This window comes from Nelumbo nucifera, chromosome 5 (assembly GCF_055504915.1).
Source record: "Nelumbo nucifera cultivar China Antique chromosome 5, China Antique-T2T, whole genome shotgun sequence".
NCBI lineage: Eukaryota > Viridiplantae > Streptophyta > Magnoliopsida > Proteales > Nelumbonaceae > Nelumbo > Nelumbo nucifera.
The window spans coordinates 58,730,799-58,752,146 of record NC_142653.1 but is presented as its reverse complement, the minus strand read 5'-3'; the positions used below and the strand labels follow the sequence as shown (position 1 = coordinate 58,752,146).

General features: G+C 39.5%; 1 protein-coding gene across 1 annotated transcript; it reads left to right on the top strand.

Annotated features, from left to right (window-relative positions):
- Window positions 1-16,135: 16,135 nt before the first annotated feature.
- Window positions 16,136-20,127, top strand: DNK (P-loop containing nucleoside triphosphate hydrolases superfamily protein). Its single transcript, XM_010258177.3, has 5 exons — window positions 16,136-17,213; window positions 17,713-18,180; window positions 18,299-18,676; window positions 18,757-18,824; window positions 19,741-20,127. The coding sequence occupies exons 1-5, from the start codon at window positions 16,530-16,532 to the stop codon at window positions 19,949-19,951; spliced, it is 1,809 nt and encodes a 602-aa protein (XP_010256479.1). The 5' UTR covers window positions 16,136-16,529; the 3' UTR covers window positions 19,952-20,127.
- Window positions 20,128-21,348: the final 1,221 nt, after the last annotated feature.

Here is a 21,348-nt window from a genome sequence, read left to right as displayed (position 1 = left end):
ATTTTGTTGCACAAAGTGGCCCTTCTTGGACTTGAACTTTATTTCTTTTGCTTTCTAGCCTGAGATTTTACAAGGACAGTTGAAGTTTCTGTTTAGCACCTTAATTTATATTGTTAATGGGTCTGGAGGTATTTTCTATCTAGTGCTTGGTCTATAAAGCTTGCATAGTTTGGAGTAGCAATCAAGAAATTATTACTTCGATCTAGAAATTCTAGTAATGCTTATACATAGATTTTACAATTTTAATACATTTTTAATGAATTTTCTTTGATTATAAAAGCACAATGCCCCCCCTGTTTTGGTAAGTAACTAATTGCTTGCCTTAAAATTAGCCCAAAAGAAATAATCCCTTGACACTCCTTGCTTAGCTAATGTCTCAGGCATAGAGTTTATTGATTGATTGATCCACTTGAAGGTGGGTTCGCATCCGTCCCCCATAGAATTGCCCTGCAAAATACTTCCCACGCGTTGTAGGTGCATTGCCTGTCCGCCTACATGTGGATTAAAGAAACTCTTGCGGACTTAATGGACGGCCGTTAGCTTTGCCTTGTTAACTCCCTCTTTCCCAAAAGGGCATCATCCCCTAGGCTATTCTGTGTTGGTATCCTTTTTCTATAGACTCTAATCTCAGAGCTGAAACCTTCACCTTTCGTAACCCGTCAGAGATTGCCCCCGTTCGAGTTCTGTCGGTCGATGCCGATGACCGTTCTGACAAGAGATAAGTATCCTCGACCTTCAATTAGTTTTTCTCATTTTCTACCATTCTCATATCTAAAACCCATCAGAGTGGGAGCGCCCTTCGAGTTTGCTTTGTTTTGACTTCGTTTTTCTTCACTGTAATGAAACCAACTGATTTCTCCGTATAGATGGTTCTCCTAAAAAGCTTCTCACCTGTGATCTTTACAATTTTTTCTTTTTTTTTCACAAAATTTTAACTACTTCCATTGGCGATGCAGGCCATGAATGCAAATCAGACATTACCATTTTACAACCACCACCAGAGACTGGGATTCCTTTTTTTCTTCTAAAAGGAACCACTGAAATCTTTTCAAGATCCTCAAAAGCTCATTTTGGGGTTTGGGCAGCTTCTCCTTTTATCCTTTTCTTCTTGTTTGCTTCTCATGGCGACCATACCAAATGCCACTACCAATGTTGTTAGTGTTGTTACAGTTACACTAAATAAAATTCTTTCCTTCGAGAATCCAAACTGATGTGTCCACTCCCTCCCATGGAAAACGGGAAAAGATAAAAACTTGTGGGTTAGAAACTTAGAGTTTAGAGAGAAAAAGAAAGAAAGAGATGTAAAGAAACAACTCCAAGTATGATCAAAGACCAACCAATTTCAAGTTCTATCAATACACATTTCTACAACTCAAAAACCAAAATGTCATTGCCAAGTATTTTTTGTTTTTCTTTTCTTTCCTATAACCATCATCAAATGAATAACTACATTCACTCTCCCCAGAAGAAATAGAATTGAAAGAGAGAGAAAATAAAATTGAAAAAATGGAAACAAGAAATTTCTTTTTGGGCTCTTACAGGCATAGATCAACAAAGAAATCTCAACTCTTTCTTGGTCCTTTTGCATTGTCTTTTCCTCCAACCACAACCAGCTGTCCAATCCACTTCTTGTCCTACACATGAAAACAGCATATCCAGAGTTTGGACTGAAGAAACCAATCATGAACATCCCACATCATATCGACCAAAAACCCATCAATAAAGATGGTTCGGTTCCCTCTGAAATTCCATTTCAACCTCTTCACTCGAATTACCTTCCTCTTATCGATATGGGTTGATAGCATCGTACTTCAACTCTTCGTCTTCTGTGCTACATCTGATTAAAATGTCATGGGTCGTCCCAATATCGCAGAATTGCACCTTGGTTGAATACAAAGGGTTCCTTGAAAAATGCTCTGTTCGGGAGACCAAAGAGAATTGGGCAACCAAGACAACGACATTGAAATTCTTGCAAACCACTTCTTCACCCAGGTCTCTAAGGACCAGTGCAAGCTTGAAGTCAACCAGGACCACAATATAGAATTCATCAACTGGTTTAGGACCTGAGTTTCAGCTCTGAGATTAGAATCTAGAGAAAGAGAATACGAACACTGAGTAGCCTAGGGGATGATGTCCTTTTGGGTGAGAGGGAGTTGATGGGGTGAAGCTAATGGCCATCCCGTTAGGTCCTCACGAGTTTCTTTACTCCACGTGTAGGCGGACACGCGGCATGCCCACAATGGGTGGGATGTATTTGGGGGGCAACTCTATGGGAAGCGGATGCAAACCCCTTAAAGGTGGCCTCAACTTCTCTTGATAATTTCTTGATTCCTTCATTTCCTTCCTAGACACCCAAGGTCCCTCATTGTTATTCATGAACCAGCCCGCTACCAACAAGGAGTCTCCTTCAACCTCTATTTAATTCATGTTTGTTGCCTTTCTAGTTTTAAACCTTGTAGGATAGAAGTAATTTATGCTTTTAGTGAGTTTCAAGTTTCTATTGGACCTAATTAAAGAGCCAATACAAATCCATTTCCATCTTTGAACCATATTTTTTCAAGGTGCCAAGGCGAGGCTAAGCGATAAGGGGGGTGCCTTGTCGCCTAGTCACCTAAGCAATGGATATTTTTTTTAAGTAAAAACATGTATCCTAGGGTAGTTCCCTAGCTTCCGTAATTATGTTTCCTTAATAAATATGCATAACAACAAATTTCTCAAAGTACCCTTTTGGTTTAAAAAATTGACTACCTCTATCCTTAATGTTTACAAATTGTCTTAAAGTACCCTTAAATTTTCTAACAATTATCTAAAATCTCCCTTGCCGTTAACTTTTCGTCACACTTCATTCACATGTGATTGATATATTTTTAAATTCCTAAAATACCCTTTTATGGTTCTACTCCATCTCAGTCTTCATCTTTGATTCCATCTCCAATTCTATCTTCATTGTCTCTATCTCCATCTCCTACTCCGGCTCCATCTTCCTATCTCCATTATAGTAAAACACCTATTGTGAGGATTATTTAATTGTTATTTTACAGTTGTTGTTAATGTGTTGTCAGCTTAAGATGCTATCAACCAGTTAGTTTCTTTCTTTCTTATTAGCTTGTTACTAGGGAGTGCCACCAGGGGCATACTTATAATTTCTCATTCCTTTATATTAATTAATGTAAATAAACAAACTAGCTACCGCCAGCTATAGTTTGAGACTCTCAATCGCATCTTCCTCTTCTCCTCTCTTTTCCCTTCTCTTCACTCTCTCTCGTCTCTCTCTCTCCATGAATGATTACATGGTATCAGAGCATCATTTTGGGCTATAAAAAAACTATTTCTCTCATCTAAACCAAGCATCATTCTGAGGTATTCTCAGTTCTTTTTTTTTTCTTCGATTTCTTGGACGTGGAAGACAAAGAAACCTAACCGAACTGGTCAGGCCACTTGCAGTTGCTTCCTTTGGGTTCTTCCTTGGTCATAACACTAAGAAAACCCTAGCAGAAGAAGGGTGATGCAGTAAAGACTCCCTTCTCTTTGTTTGATGCTGTGAAAATTAATTTCTAGGTTTGCACCTTCATACAAGTGCTGGGCAGGGTATGTGTTTTTGTGTTTTTTTGTGGCCAATGATGTGAAGGCCTTATTTTTTGCTTTTACACCTTCGTTTAGATGTTGGACTGTTAGTAAGCATGTGTTGTAGTCGAACTAATAGTATACTATTCTAACAACTGGTTGTTGGACTGATTACTGGATTGTTATAATGGTTGAACCATTATTGGGTTGATTTCAGCAGTTTTTTTTTTCTCATTGCAGAAGTATATTTCTTGGGGGTTTACTATTCTGATTGTGGTTGTTGTGTAGTTGTGTGGGATTTGGTCTAGTGCACTTGTGATTCTGGTTCTTGTAGTATGGACTCTCTCCCTTAATGGCAAACTATGGTTCAGCTTCATCGGGGGTTACACCAACCCGTAGCACAATTGGTATAGGAGGTGAAAACATGATATTTCCCATGCCCATTACCCCTTTAAATGGTCTAAACTACTAGGAGTGGGCTAAAAGTGTAAAACTTTACATAACAGCAAGGGGAAAAGTTGGTTACATAAATGGAAGATTAAAAGAACCCAAGAGTGAGATAGTTGAACATGATAGGTGGGACCAATAAAACAATATGGTGATGTCTTGACTCCTTGCATCCATGGAATTTGATGTGAAGAATAACTTTATGTGGATAGACACTACTAATGAGATTTGGGAACAAGTCAAAACCACTTATTCTGAGCAAAAGCATTATGTCAAGATTTACCAGTTGCAAGCTGAATCCTCAACCTATAAACAGGGGAATCGTAGTTTGTTTGCCTATTATTCGCCCTTGCTTTAGTGTGGGAAGAATTGGATCACTATTAGGCTATAGAATAAAAACATGATGATGAGGCTAAGGCCTATAAGAAGCTGGTTTCTAAGTAGTAGTTTTTTGCATTCTTGTTGGGTCTAAACCCTACTTATGAACCCTTGAGAATTTAGATCTTTAAAAGTAAAGAGTTGCCTTTGGTTCAAGAGGTGCATGCCCTCATTCAATCTGAGGAAAGCAGGTGGAGTGTAATGATTACAACTAAGGGGGAGCAACAGGTAGCATTGGTTGCAATAGGTAGAAACAATATGGGAAAGAAAAGTGAATCCAAGAAGGCCGACGATAAAAACAAGTTGTTTTGTACCTACTATCAGCACTAGAGACATATATGTGACACATGTTGGGAGATTCACAAGAAGCCCAAGTGGGCAGTGAAGAACTAAGAATAGGGTAGAGTACAAGGACAGAAGAAGTTGAATATAACACATAATGCAGCACATGTGGCAACCCAGGATACTCAGTCTGTTGGTATTACTCATGACCACTTTACTAGTTCTGACCCCAAGGAACATATCATGAATTCCTTCAAAGATCACTTGGAGTCATATAATAGGCTTTGCGATAGATGGATATTTCAATTATTGGTACTCCTTCTACTTCATTTGCATCCACATCAGGTAATGTGGCTTCTGCATTCCATGTCACCACTACCATTGACTCCCCTTGGATCATTGACTCAGGGATCTATTTCCATGGTGAGTTCAATGAGTTCTTTGCCTCCCATGGATCTATTCATAGGAGACCATGTGCAGGAGCACCACAACAAAATGGTATTGCAAAAAGAAAAAATAGACACCTCCTTGAGGTAGCTCGAGGGATGATGTTACACATGAATGTTCGAAAAAGGTTTTCGATGGATGTTATACTTGCAATTGCTTATGTCATCAATCGCATGCCCTCTAGAGTGTTGAACTACATGGCCCCTCATTAGTTGTTGTTCCCCCAGTCCCCTTTATTTTCCATTCCCATTAGAATCGGTGCTTTGATCCTATTAGTCATAACTTTTTTGTGTCTATGGATGTGTCATTCTTTGAGTCTAAACCAATCTTCCCTGCTTCTTCTTAAGGGGAGAGTAGTGTGGAAAAGGAGAACCAGGTTCAGGTTTGTCAAGTCTCTCTTCCTTCTATTTTAGACCTTGCTCCATTTTGTGTCTTCCAACATACACACTATAGAGATCAGCAATGTGATAGAGACGTGGAGCACCCAAATATTGAGCAACCAACATTGTTAAGACTCCCAGGAGGTAAGTCTAAACCATATTGCACCTATTGATACTCCTACTCCTATTGTGGATGACCTTGACATTCATATTGCTCAAATAAAGGGAGTTAGGTCATGCACTATCAAACACCCCATTACCTAGTGTCTCTCCAATGATCACATTTCCCCTCATACCGAGCCATCCTATCTGTAATTGAATGCACCCCTATACCCAAAAATGTTGTAGAAGCCTTAAAATTCGTTGAATTGGACAGATGCTATGAAGGAGGAGATTAATGCCTCAATAAAAATCAAACTTAGGAATTAGTGGATCTTCTAAGTGTTAGACAATTTTGTATGCCCTTAACTTCAATCAGAATGGTGTACATTATGAGTTTATTGTAAATGAATAAAAGTACATATTTGATTCATGTTCCCTTGGTATGTTTGTAATACCCTTAAACTGGACACTTAATGAGACTCGTGTTAGTTTAGAATGTTCACAGCCAGTGGGTCGGTCTGGGGAGACCTATCCTGATAAGGCTGACACTGTTGCGCCACCAAGTCGGTTGGGGTGGATTGTCTCAGCTGCCAGGGTGAGACCCTAGGCACATGTAGTGTAGAATTAATTGAATATTTGAACTGGACCAGATTTCCAATATTGCCCTGGACCTTGGAGATTGATGGGCAAAACTGGAAAGTTACACCCGACCCTTATACTCGATTATGATACTGCACTAGGTGTCGAATTGGGTTGTCTTTGATGTACCAATCAGTGAGATCCTTAGCGGGGATCAAAACCTGGGTATGTTAGGACAATCTGAGAATTCATCTAAGTGGGTGATCATAGTGACAGGATCAACCCCTTTGTCGGACAAAGGTAATGATCGGGGATGCACTCTCACTAATGGAAACCAAGACTACCGGCAGCCGATTTCAATCGTTGAGATTTGTTTTGCAAAATATATTTTATATGAGATATAAAAGTATATATATTATGGTTTCTAAAATGTTTGCAAAAGGTTTTAATTCCCGTGATCCATATAAGTAGAGGGTGCAACACTGTTCCTTGCAGCCGAGGGAGATGTCCTCTCTTGTCGGGCAGTGTTTGATCATTATGGGCTGAGAGGTTGAGCGTAAGGCCATTGAGGATAATACCTGATGGGCTAATCTTGCATCTGCCCACAGTCCCTGGGTGTTACAAGGTGGCTTGGCCCAGGGACCACTTAGGGTAAGTGTTGGGCCCATAGAGCCCATGTGATGGGTTTCAGGGGGTGCACTGTTCATAGCAGTGTATTCGGCCAGGCCTTGTAGCAAAGGCTGGACCGAACCCATGTGGTTGATGTGTAGATCAATGTTTGGGTCCCACGCCATACAAGGAAACCCAACTGGGCAGCGGTTTGGAAGGCTAACTGAGCACATAACCTTAATGGGCCTCAAGTCCATTTCGAACAGGGCTAATTTAATGAGTTAAATATGGGGCTAATTCTGAGATAGATTAGCAGATATGATAGGGTCTCAACCCTATCCACTCAGAGAGTCCAGATCTGAATGTGATTCAGATCTAGAAACCTCCTAATGAGATTAGGAGAAAGCTAATTTAATATGCAGATAAGATAAGGGTTTATCCTTATCACCTAAAGGGATGTCTGATTTATTGGGATCAGCAACTTCTAATTGGATTAGGAGCTGATCCTTTAGGGTTACAAAATCAGGAAGGGGCGGCAGCCTTTTGGAGATACATACTCACAAAAGAAAGAATTAAGCAACCCTGCAGAATTCTTTTTTGCCGCCTTCTTCTTCTTGCCGCCTACCTTGCCAGTTCGATCTCCAGTTGTGAGAGAAGTCAATATTTGATCTTGATATCAGTTCTTTGTGAAATGACTGATAGGAAGTTGTATTCACGTGCCATCCTGCTGTTTCTTGCGAAGGACAAGGTTCTTGGAGAAGAACACTGCTGATTCTGCTCCATCCTGCACTACGCCATCTTTAGTGGGACAGTCTTTGGATCCTTCCTTGGGCGTGAACACCTCCATTGAGAGATAATATTTCTCTGTATCAGGTATACCTCTCTCCTACTCCTTTTGGTTTAGATCTGGTTCAGTTTATGGTTCAAGATTGATCCTTGAAAATATGATTTTCTAAATAGGAAATGTGATTCCCAGTTGAAAGGAGAAAAAAATTTTTGAAATTCGCCCCCTTTATTCCGCAAGATTTGGGCGTCCATACGATGGATCTCTCATCCCTTCAGTGGTATCAGAGCCATGGTTCAAATTTTGAACCAATTTTGTTTCAGATCTGAACCTATGCAAATGGGCAGAAGGCGTTCTACCTGATTTGCACAGATAAAGGTTTTGGGAAATTTGTTCCCAAAATTTTGGGCGAATAATCTGAAATTAAATTTTACGTAAATCTGATTATTGTTTAGAATTGTTCTTTATGATTTTCTTGATTTATGGGTTGTCCGTACAAGAGGAGATCGAAATCTTGATTTGCGCAAGGAACCTGCGATTTTGCAGTTTATGCATTATTTTATTACTTTTGGTCTATAAAATAATTTTTTTTATTTTTTAGACTGAATGTATAGGTATTCGATCTGATGTAATTATTAATAGAAATTAGGTTTTCTATTTATTTTATTTTGGATCGAAGATGGTGGCGCAGAGAAGGAGATTTCGTAGATGGGAGAATCACAATCTGCGATTTGCAGTTTATAAAACTGCAAACTGTGTCTAACCTCTATTTTGCATGATGGATTGTGCAAACAGCCCTGTTTGACTGATTATTGTTTTTCTTTTATCAGTATTTAATTTTAGATTATTTTCTTGAATTAAAGATTTAATTAAAGATCAAACCCTAGACCCATTCGAACCAAGATTGGTTCAAATTGTTTGGACCGAATCTAGGGTTCGGTCAAGGCTGAAGGTCAGCCCTAATTTTTCCCACTAATGAGCATGAGGATTGATAATTAATTAAATAGTTAATTCGGCCCAACCTGTAAAGGCCTAGTTTTAAATAGTTAAAACTGCTAAAAGCCCACTTAATTCATAAAGCTATATGGGCCGAACCAATCAACCCTATTTCAGCCCATATACCTAGATAATATTAATGGTTAATATTATGGATTCAAAATGGGCTTCAAATGGGCTTTACAGATAATTAATTGATTGGATCAATTTATCCTTGCATGTGATGTGCTATGTACATGAGCCATAAGTGCTTGGCCCATGCTTAATCGACAGTGGCTCTTGCGCACACCATGGCTGAATGCACATCATTTCCATGGTGTCCCTTTTGGTCATTAGATGACCTCCCTCAATGGTGGACCCCACACCTCATGGAGAGGTTACGTGCGGAACCCTAGCCGATTTGGGCCCACCGAAATCTGACTTTATGAAAGTCAGTGGGAGCCACTTTGGTTTGACCTAGATCAAACTAGGGCGTAATTAACTATTCCCTCCAGCTAATATGAGTGCATGTGATAGGGAGATTCATATGATGGACTTTCTAAAGGCCTTCCATCATTAGCATGAGGATGGGTCCTTCAGTAATGAGGAAACACACCAGAAAATGGGCTATCCATTTGCTGTTGGGCTTATTTGAGTGTTTCATAAGATGATAGGGGCGTCATAGACCGTTGTTGGAGAGGCTTCACCAGAAAATGGGAACTCTCTCACGGTACCTTGGCGTTCACGAATATAATGGGTAAGCACTCACTGGATAGAAAGGTTTACCTGAAAACGGTTCTGAACCTTGTTTGACAGAGGCCAAAGGGAAAACTCATATGATGAGTGGATATGATCATTCACAGAAAGGTGATGGGGTTATGCAGCTGAAACAGTTGGCTCCATGCACCCTATGTGATTTCCCACATTTCCAAAGACAACCCGTAGTCTCCGTCACTGAGAAATGAGGGAAATCTCAGAGATGAATAAATGGGAATGGAACGTAGGTTAAAATCCATATCTATGTAATGAACATGAATCAAATTAGGTTGTGGACTGATGTTTGCTCTTTTATCAGAAAATGGCTAACGGACAATTTGCAAAGTTGCTTGATGACAACAAGTTGAAGGGCCCAAACTAGGTCGACTGGTACAGGAACCTTATGTTGGTCTTAACCTCTGAAAAGTTGGATAAGGTAGCCAAAAATCCTGCCCCGGATCGTCCAAGAGATAGGGCTTCTGAGGCCTGGAGAAGATAATACCAAGAATGGGAGGAGAAAACTCCCTTGCCCGCTGCTATTGCCTCCTTGGACAACCCAATTTAGAGGCAGTTCGATCATATCGAGCTTGTTAAAGACGTATTGGACGGTTTCAAGACAATGTACGAAGAGCAGAATCATTCTACTCGGTAGAAGGACTTGAAACAGTTCATGACCACGCAGATGTCCAAGGGCCAACAGGTTCACGACCATTGTCTCCGGATGATGGGTTATATCAACGAACTAGAGGCTCTTGGATCCGGGCTAGATCTGGTAACATAGATCGATACTATTCTCAACTCTCTGCCTCCATCCTTTAATCCATTCATCATGAATTACAACATGAACAAGCTAAACGTCAGCTTGCAGGAACTCAACAATATGTTGCAGAGGACCGAAGAATTGATTAAAAATGATGAGCCCATTGCCATGCTTGTTGAAACTGGCAAATCAGGCAAGAAAAGGAAGGCAAAGAGAAAGCCCCAGAAGAAGGCTGCCAAACCCAAGAAGCAGAGGAAGGATAAGACATCGGATGCTTGTCACTTCTGCAAGAAGACCAGCCACTGGAAAAGGAACTGTCCTGCCTACCTGGAATCCAAGAAAGGTAATTTCAAATCTTGTGTTATAGAAACCAACTTATTGGTAGTTTCTGCGTCCTGGTGTATTGACTCTGGGGCTTCAACTCATGCGTGTAACTCACTGCAGGGGTTCAAGGTAAGCAGAAGGCTGAGTGAAGGAGAAGTCACGCTCTACTTGGGGACTACTACAACTGTTGTAGCCGCGACCATAGGAACCGTGGAATTACTTTTTAGAGAATGAACTATTGTACTGAAAGATTGTCTTTATGTACAAAATTTAAGAAGAATTTTGATTTTTGTCTCAAAACTGTGTGCAGATGGTTATTCTGTCTTCTTTAGTAATACGGTTACTATTAAAAGAAATAATAGATTCATCGCATATGGGGAACTGGAGAATGGTCTCTATGTTCTACATTCTTCTCTAGAAACTAACATAACCGAAACTACGTTGGCAGAAATCCCCAAGAAAAGAGTCTGTGATACAGTTAATCCCACATGCCTATGGCATTACCGACTTGGCCACATCGGTGTTGATCGAATCACAAGGTTGGTAAAGGATGGTCATTTAGATTTTCTAACTGTAGAAGATCTTCCCACTTGTGAGAAGATCCAATCAGCAACTTCTAATTGGATTAGGAGCTGATCCTTTAGGGTTACAAAATCAGGAAGGGGCGGCAGCCTTTTGGAGATACATACTCACATCCTCTTCAGAGCTGAAATCACAGAAGAAAGAATTAAGCAATCCTGCAGAATTCTTTCTTGCCGCCTTCTTCTTCTTGCCGCCTACCTTGCTAGTTCGATCTCCAGTTGTGGGAGAAGTCAATATTTGATCTTGATATCAGTTCTTTGTGAAATGACTGATAGGAAGTTGTGCTCACGTGTCATCCTATTGTTTCTTGCTAAGGACAAGGTTCTTGGAGAAGAACACTGCTGATTCTGCTCCATCCTGCACTACACCATCTTCAGTGGGAACAGTCTTTGGATCCTTCTTTGGGCGTGAACACCTCCATTGAGAGATAATATTTCTCTGTATCAGGTATACCTCTCTCCTACTCCTTTTGGTTCAGATCTGGTTCAGTTTATGGTTCAAGATTGATCCTTGAAAATATGATTTTCTAAATAGGAAATGCGATTCCCAGTTGAAGGGAGAGAAAAATTTTTGAAATTTGCCCCTTTATTCTACAAGATTTGGGCGTCCATACAATGGATCTCTCATCCCTTCACTAAGGGGGAAAGACGTAGTGGGGTGTAAGTGGGTGTTTACAGTTAAACACAAGGCGAACAGGACAATTGAAAGGTACAAAGTAAGATTAATAGTTAAGGGTACACTCAAGTGTATGGGGTTGAATATGATGAGACTTTTGCTCTAGTAGCTAAGATGAACTCAATTAGGGTCCTCCTATCATTAGCTACTAACCTTGACAGGGAATTGCACCAATTGGACAAAGAATGCTTTTATAAATGGTGACCTAGAGGAGGAAGTGTACATGGTTCATCCCCTACATTTTATTCCAAGGGAAGTGAAAATAAGGTGTGCAAGGTAAGAAAGTCTCTTTATGGTTTAAAGCAATCTCCTATGGCTTGGTTTAGTAAGCTTCACATGACAGTTCAACAGGTAGGGATCAAGCAATGTTAGTCTAATCAGACACTCTTTGTGAAGAGATATTAGGAACAGGTTGTTGTATTGATAGTGTATGTGGATGTTATCATCATTACAGGAAATTTGAAGTGAAAGATTTAGGTTCCCTGAAGTATTTTCTTAGAATTAAAGTTGTTTGCTAAAAAAGGGGTATCTTCATTTCTCAAAGGAAGTACACCCTTGATCTATTACAAGACATAGGCAAGTTAGGTGCAAGGACATCAGATACTCCCATGGATGTTGATCACAAATTGGGTGATTGTGATGGTGAATCTTTAAAAGTTCCAAAAGTTAGTGGAAAATTTGATTTATTTGTCCATGACCTGTCCAGACATTGCATATTTAGTTGGGGTCTTAAGCCAATTCATGTACTATCCTAGGAAACCACATATTGAGGTAGTAGAGAGAGTTCTTAGATACTATTTAGTAAACATAATTACCTAAAGATGGAAGTCTTTATAGATGTTGATTGGGAAAGTGCTATGGATGATAGAAAGTCCAAAAGTGGGTATTGCACATTTGTGGGAGGAAACCTAGTAACCTAGAAAAACAAGAAACAAAGTGTGGTAGCAAGGTCAAGTGTTGAAGCTGAATATAGAGCTATAACACATGGGGTGGCTTAAGTTCTTTGGCTAAAAGACCTTTAGGGGAGCTTTGAGCTGTTTACAATCTTATGTCTCTTTATTGTGACAACAAGGCAACCATAAACATTGCCAGCAATCCTGTCCTACATGAGAGGACCAAGCACATTGAAGTGGACAAACACTTCATAAGGGAAAATTTGAAAAAAATAAAAATTTGCATCTCTTATGTCAACTCCAAGGAACAACTTGCTGATGTCCTCACAAAAGGATTTCTATACTCGCGGCACAATGAATTATGTGACAAGATAGGCATGATAGATATATTCATCCCAAGTTGAGGGGGAGTGTTGTGAGGATTATATAACTGTTATTTTACAGTTATTGTTAGTGTGATGTAAACTTGAGATGTTGTTAGCCAATTAGTTTCTTTCTTTCTTATTAGTTTGTTACTAGGGAGTGCCACCAAGGGTATACTTGTAATTTTTCATTCATTTATATTAAGTTAATGTAAATAAACAAACTGGCTGCCGCTAGCTATAGTTTGAGACTCTCAATCGTATCTTCCTCTTTTCCTCTCTTCTCTCTCGTCTCTCTCTCTCCCTCTCCATGAATGATTACAACAAGCATTAATAGAAAATGCCAATTAAAACACACATTTATAATAGAGAATGACCATGTCTTAGCAACTTGATTTCTCCCTGTAGTATTTGTAATAATAGAAGACATATGTGGTACACCAAAATGTCCACCTCCAATTCCACGTTAGGGGCTTCCTCCATGATTTTTCTTTTATAATAACAGGTGTACACAACAGAAAAGTTAATATTATTCATTAAAATGAATTTCAATAAACCATAACAAATTAACAACAAAGAAAAAAATATACTTCTCAGTGGGGGAAATTCGAGGGCAACAAAGCAATCTTACAATTGGCCCTTCTCTATCAATTAAAGGTTCCGATTCAAGGAAAGTCCTCCTTGCCTACTCTAGATCAAGACAACCCCTGGGGGCAGAGGATGGGCCAAAAGTTGAGGCTAGAACACAACATGTAATCGGAACCGAGGGAGGGGCCCTAGGGAAAAATGGTATTATCATGGATGAAAAGGCTATACCACCCTTTCCGCTCTCTACCCATCCAATCTTTGTCGTTTGCAAACAAATTCATCCATCACCCAATCCTTATGCTTGAATCTAGTTGCAAAGACCTGAATTCACAATAAACAACAGAGAACTCACTTCTTGTAGTGATGGCCAGGACAAAGATTGAAAGAGGAAAGTCATTCTTCTTCAACCTTTCAATGGACTATCTTATAGTTCTTGAAAATTTTCATCAGTTGGGTTTTATTTTGAAAATTTGAGGAATAATGGAGGGTAAATTTGATATTTCATTTTGTTCCGCTAGTGCTTACTAGTGGTGTTAATTGTTAGAAAACTTAAGGATACTTTAAGACAATATGTAAATAGTAAGGGTAGAATTAGTCAATTTTCTAAATTATAGGGTTATTTCAAGAAATTTGCTCTATCCATAATTTTCAAAAGAAAAGTATAAACTTCATGTTAAAGTATAGAAAATCAACATATTCCAACATATTTATGAGAAGAAAAAGAAGAAAGAAAAGAAAATTAAAAAAAATATAGGGGTTGAACCCCTTATTTCTGTTATGGGAAAAAAAGAAAAGAAAATGTGGAAGAAAAAGAAGAAATTAGTATATAAACACACAAGATTAGTAAAGAACAAGAAGAAAATGTATTGATTGGACAACGTTTTATGTTCTTCCTTATTGGTTCAAGTTTTAAAATCTTTGAGGGTTTAATACAACATTTAGCAATGTTTGTGTGATTAAACCTAACAAATAAGAAACTAATAACAAGAAATCAATGTGTAAACATACAAAATAAACATTTTAGTTTAAAAATGTCTATTTTATAATTATAACCTTAAAAAATAAAAATATAAAAATTTTTTATAACATGCTATAGAGACTACTTAGCGATTAGGTGAGGTGAGCCTCCAAAGGCGCCTTGTTGCCTAGGCACCCGCTTATGCATCACCTTGACAACTTGGCTCAGAACACTCTCCCAATACCTTAGGAACTAGGGTTTCCAAAGGATCTACCATCACAGTTCAGTTTCACTCTATTGTATATGGATGACATCTAAGTTTTTGTACTGTCCCTTTCATGGTAGAGGATGCTGTTATTACATCGATCCCACCCTCTAATGAAATCATCAACTGAGAAGTCCTTAAAAATCGTAATTGTTTTAACTTTTAACCCATTGGATTACTTTGAGCTTAAGGCCTTCTATTAAAGCATTCACATTTTTGTATTGGCCCTTAAATATTCTGTTATTTCTTTCCTCCCATATTGCCCATAAAATAGCTCTTCTTGTTGCTCTCTACATCACCTTCCCCCTTCATTCTGGCATCAAATTGAGACTTGAGCTGAATAAATTCGCAACTCCCAGAGGTGGAATCCATCTGCATTCAAAGAGAACAGAAAAACTCCCAGACACAAGATATACATATGGACAGGAAATTTGTAAATGGGGCAAAGTCTCACCACTAGCATTTGCACAAAAAACAGATACGAGGGGGAAGCTGTTCTTTGGGGCATCCCAGATATCAATGAAAGACTGTTAAAGATTTTGCCTATGCTGTCAAGGAGATATGTGAAGCTTTTAAAGAAAGACAGCATAAGAAAGCAGGTGTTTCTGGTGATGATATGTAGGACTGCTCCTAAATGGTGTTGCTTCATCAATTGATGGTGGAGAGGTTGAATCAAACGATCAGAAACAGACAGTTGGACAGAAAGAAAGTATTAGTAATGGGGCTTCACGCAATGAACGGTATGTACCGGAATGCTTTAGAAAGTATTACAAATTTGTGCATGATATAAAATATAATAGGTTTATATTTATGCATCTTGCGTATTGGATACCTCAAAATCAAAACTCAAATTCATCCCAAATTTTATTGGGTTTTGATAAACAGGTCTTATTAGGGTCGGAATGGATCTGATACCCGAAAATTCCCATAAAAGTGCCATTCCTAAGTGGTAGCACGTAATACAAGACCACATTCTAATTGATTTATAAGTTAAAAGTTATAATTTTTATATCTTATATAAAATTATAATAAAAATATTATTAGTGCGGGCTGGGCCGGGTTTAAAGTATTGGGCCCAAGCCCAAACCCAGCCCAAAATTTTCTGAGCTCGATGCAGGCCCGGGCCACGAATGATCACCCCTAGCCTAGGCCCGTGTTTCTGGCCCGAGAAACAGGTCGGGCTAGGCACGGCCACATGGGCTTACTTGAAGTTTTTTCTATAATTTCAGGCCCAGACAGACTGGGACATGAACATGATCATCCAAACTCGGGTTCGTCCAGGTATCAGTCTCTACAGCCCATCTCAGATTGATCAGAACCAGACAAAACACTTTCTTTTAACTCCTGCATGAAAAGCTTTTTTTTCGTCCATCAAAATGGAATCTTTCATTGGAAATATAAGAAACACGTTTCGCAATATCATTTGCCTACCATGGTAAGGCGCAAACCAAAATCTCCAGACTTGTGAGTCTGTCCACTGCTCTCCCTCCACTCCAGTCTCCTGTGGTCCAACACTCCCGGCCAAAACACCATTAATGCTCAAAATAAAATATAAATCAGTCAGAAGGAATGAAATAAAAACCTAAATCCGCCTTCTCATACCAAACCCTAAAAAAATATCCATTTCAATTCAAATCCACCTGCGCATAAAACAGGAAACAGAAAACACTCACCATCTCCCGCTTCCTTCCTTCCTTCTGTTCCCCTACTACTTCTATCCATTACTCTCTCAGTCTCTCTCCCTCTCGCTCGCTTCCTCGCTGAGCAGAAGCACAAGCAGCAGCACCCAAAAGAAAAGAAGGCTGTGAGATGCTTAGTGATGCAAAAGCTGCTTCGTCGAAGCCCTACAGGCCCCCTCCTATGCACTTCCACCGTCACCACCCACTCTTCCCGTTGGCCCCTTAACAACAAAAAGAACCACCTCCACCTCCACCACCACCAACTCAACTTCTTTCCATTCCGGCCACAATCCCCAATGCCTGCTACCGCTTCATTCAAACTCCGGGTATCCTCAGGGCCCATAACCCCTCCTACCGCTTCTCTTCCCAAGAAGCCCACCGCGGCCTCTGCGGCCGCTGCTGTTCCTTTTGCCTCCGGTAGCTGCGCGGGGTCTTGTCGGTGCTCGCTCGAGAGTGGAACGCCTGGCAGAGCTTGGGTTGTCTTTAAAGAAGGCCGGTCGGCTTTACGGCCTGCTTGGTTGCATACTAAGTCCGAAGGGGGTTTTCCGGTGGTGGTTGCTGAGGCTTCGAGGAATTCGGAGAAGGTTGGGAGCGGTGGGGGTTTTGATGCAGGAGGAACCGAGGAGGGTTCGGAGTCGTTGCCTGGTGGTGAAGTGAGGCCGTTACGGTTACAGAGGAAGCAGAAGGTTGGGGGCTCTGCTACTGCATTGCCTGGGAACCCTGACCTTTTGACGATTCCGGGAGTTGGGCCTCGAAATCTAAGGAAGCTGGTGGATAAGGGTATAGCAGGAGTCGCAGAGCTTAAACAGTTGTACAGAGACAAGGTAAGAAAACACTAGCTTCTGGATTATGCCGTTCTGGGCTCTACAAGCTCTGTAATCCTAGTATCCTATACAAAGTTGTAATTTTATAGTATTAAACTGTCATATATAAGCTGTGTTGTCAGATTATGACTCAGGAAAGTTTGAAATGGGGTTATTTCTCCTGTAAAGATTGCCTTTTAGTAGAGCAATGCACTCGCGAGGATGAACTAGAACCTCACCACTAGTTCCATGCCAATTCCTTCCCTTAACAGAGAAAACCCTCTTACTATTGCCAGTCAGGACTTAATAATGAAACACCTTTTGATAAACAAATGGAGCTTTCTTAGACATTTTCTTAATTAGGACATGTTGTGAATTTTTTTTTTTTGATGAGGATATGAAATCTCGGTGGATATTTGTTGCTTAAGGCATGACTTGAGCTACATTACAACTTTACAGTTCCTTGTGCTCGGCTATTATGCAATCTCCTGATAGAAGTTTAGTCCATACTCATGTGCAGTTCTTTGGGAAGTCTAGTCAGAAGATGGTGGAATTTTTACAGAGCTCCGTGGGAATCATTCACAGGAACCATGCAGAAAGTATAACCTTGTTTATCAAGGAGAGCGTGGATGAAGAGTTGGAGGAAGAAAGCTCCAACTCTGATGTGAAACCTACTCAGAAGAAACGGCTTACCTTCTGTGTAGAGGGAAACATTAGTGTTGGAAAGACCACTTTCCTTCAAAGGATAGCCAATGAAACACTTGAGCTACGTGATCTCGTTGAGGTGGTTCCTGAGCCTATTTCCAAGTGGCAGGATGTGGGACCTGATCACTTCAATATATTGGATGCTTTCTATGCAGAGCCACAGAGGTATGCTTATACTTTCCAGAATTATGTATTTGTAACAAGGGTCATGCAGGAAAGAGAATCTGCTGGTGGAGTTAAACCCCTTAGACTGATGGAAAGGAGTGTCTTCAGTGATCGGATGGTATGCACCTTATTTCTTGTTCATATTAAGAAATTAGACATAATTTGCTACGAAATTACCGGCATTAATGGTTTGGAAGTTGATTATTTTTCTTTTTCGTTCTGTTGTATTATAATAGGTATTTGTACGAGCTGTTCATGAAGCAAACTGGATGAATGAAATGGAGATTAGCATTTACGATTCATGGTTTGATCCAGTTGTTTCTTGTCTGCCCGGGCTTATCCCTGATGGATTCATCTATCTAAGAGCAAGTCCTGATACATGCCACAAGAGGATGCTACTGCGCAAGAGAGCAGAGGAGGGTGGGGTCACCCTGGATTATCTGCGTGACCTACATGAAAAACATGATAGTTGGTTGTTCCCCTTCCAAAGTGGCAATCATGGTATCTTGTCTGTCAGTCAGCTACCCCTTCGTATGGACAGCTCTTTACATCCTGATATAAGGGACCGTGTGTTCTATTTGGAAGGAGATCATATGCACTCTAGTATCCAGAAGGTAATCATCTTGCCTACACCTTTACCATCACCTCTCATATAAGATCATATCTTATCTTACTAGTGTTCGCTCCTCACCAGGTTCCTGCTTTGGTATTGGATTGTGAACCAAACATTGATTTCAGTAAAGATATCGAAGCAAAGCGACAGTAAGTTTACATACACCCTTGTGCTATGTTTTCCTAAATTTCCTTATATAGTTAAACTGTTAAAGACTTAAAGGTTGCAAAGGCAGCCCAAGCAACAGTGTTGCTTCCTGCAGTCCCTTGCCCAGGCAAGAACTTCCCTTTTGTTTACAAATTCATAGCTCTGAGGAGCACAAGATGTTGCGGAGCCAGTTGGGCTAAATTACTTTTATAATGTGGAAGAATCTCAGTGGCCCCTTTATTTTCTCTGATACAATGCATTAGTGGACCCACTATTGATTGCTGAACTTGTTTCATTCAATTCTATTAGCTAGTGTTGGTCTTTATTGATGGAAAAAGAAAAAACAAAGCCTACACAATCTATACTTGGAGAAACCCATGGTATGGTTGCGTACCATGGGTTGATTGTAAATGAGTTTGACTATCTAATGATTAAATTACCAGGCTAATGACAGACTAATGATGATACACATCAGCCCCATACACGTGGTTCCACATGTTAGGCATATGTGTATTATAATGATTGGTCGGTCCACTATCCTTTTAGAGCATTCTCTCTGAAATAGATACATCTATTAAATGTTTGTTGCATTTGGATGAGAAGCCTTTTGGCTTCATCTTGATTTTCTGATAGGCAAGCTTCACAGGAGAATTTATACTAACATCTTTTCGCTGTTGGTGGTGCTGTGGGGTGTAGGGCTAAAATTGAGATTGTGTGCTAATGAGCACATAAAATATTATTGTGATGCATCAATTTCAATATATCATTCTCTGAAAGATGCTTTCTTTTCTCACCCAAAATGTTTCTGAAAGGAAAATGAACTTGAGATTAACTGAGTGGATTGGTGTGTATTATCACTTAAACTGATTTATTTATTTAAATTCTGTCCTTAACATTTCAATCGTGGTTGATTTTAAGGTATGCACGGCAAGTTGCAGAGTTCTTTGAGTTTGTGAAGAAAAAGAAAGAAGTTGAGTCTCCACAAGCTGACAACGAAGGAAAGAACTCAAACCAACAGGTAATGCTTCCCCACAAGGGTGGACTCTGGGTGCCAGATAGGAATCATTTCCCAGAGTCTGCACTGAAATCACTGGAATTCAGACGAGCTATATCATTCCTGTCTGGTTAGCAGCAGTTTCAAGTTCTTTCACCACCAATCTGGACATGGTTCAGCTCCTGCATGTAAAAAGTGTTTTTCCTTTCATGTAGAGCAAGTTTTGGATTGAGAAATGACAAGAAATGCTTTGTAGATTTTCAACTCCGATTTAGAAAAAGCCAATGTCGTCTCTCTCCCTCTCTGCCATATGTTCTAGACTTCAGTAGATGTCGAATGGATATCTGATTCCTACTGCCTATTATCTTGAAACAAAAGATGGTTTGCTCCAATTCCTTGATTTCAGCCATTGAAGTTCAAATCTGAAAATTGGCCAAATTTAAGGAGGTAAATTTCCTCCTATTTTAGCCAAGTTTGATATCCTTTTAAGCTAGTTGAAAGCAAGGTTGAGGAGTTTTGATGCTTGGATATAATTGGATGGTTGGACCGTTTAGACTGGGAATTTGGCCTGTCAAACTGGTCATAATGGGTTCGTGTGTTAACAATTTATTTAGATTATTACAAATTTTGATAAGCATTCGCCAAACTCTATATACCTATGTTTTAACATTGTAAAAATGTGGACCATGTAAATGTTTCTTCTGAGTTTTGAATTACCTTTTATCTTATATGAACTAGTCTAGCGGTTTACCACTTTACCAGATGAGGGGCCATTAAACCTATGACCTAGACTAGGGCTGTCAATGGGTTGGACAGAGCTAAACTTAAAACTAAATCAACCCGATTCCAATTGGTTCTGAACCTATTAAGACGCGTTATACAATTCATCATCATGCCCAAACCTAATGTCAAATGGTCAACTATATGGGGTTCTGTTACATGAATCCTGTTTTGCTAATCCATGGTTAAATTATTTCTTACTACTATAATACTATTTATATCCATTTTTGGTCTACCTTTAGCCCTTATACTCTCCCTCAACTATCACTACAAAGCAACAGGAAACAGATTTTGCAGGCGGTCTACGACACATTGACAATATAGTCTATGCCTATTTTTCTCAATGTATTTGTAAATCTTATCATATCATGATGTTGAAATAAGTTGTTTTAACAGATAAGTAGTAGGTTTGTTCAATTCAGGATAAAAATATAGCCTCAATTAATATCTACTAATTGGGTTAGTTCTGAACCTTCTGGTCTTCTGGGTCAAACCCTATGGGGTTTAGTTCGGAACTTTTGGCATATTTATTTTTCAGGTTGGCATTGGATCTACACTGATCCAGAGTCCAGACCATACCTCCATTAACAATAATAGATACCCACAGAGAGTCATACAATAGGTGGTAGTGACCATTATTTGGTTAAAAACTGAAAAGCTCAACTAAAAATTTTGGTTTTTAAGTTAGAAATTCAATTAACCAAAAAACCAAATTAATTGAAATTTTATTGAGTAATATGTAATATATGATA

Coding starts and splice junctions, on each gene's coding strand:
- DNK (XM_010258177.3), top strand. CDS start 16,530: ATGCAAAAGCTGCTTCGTCGAAGCCCTACAGGCCCCCTCCTATGCACT. Junction 18,181..18,298: donor GTGTCTTCAGTGATCGGATG/GTATGCACCTTA, acceptor GTATTATAATAG/GTATTTGTACGAGCTGTTCA. Junction 18,677..18,756: donor TGCACTCTAGTATCCAGAAG/GTAATCATCTTG, acceptor GCTCCTCACCAG/GTTCCTGCTTTGGTATTGGA.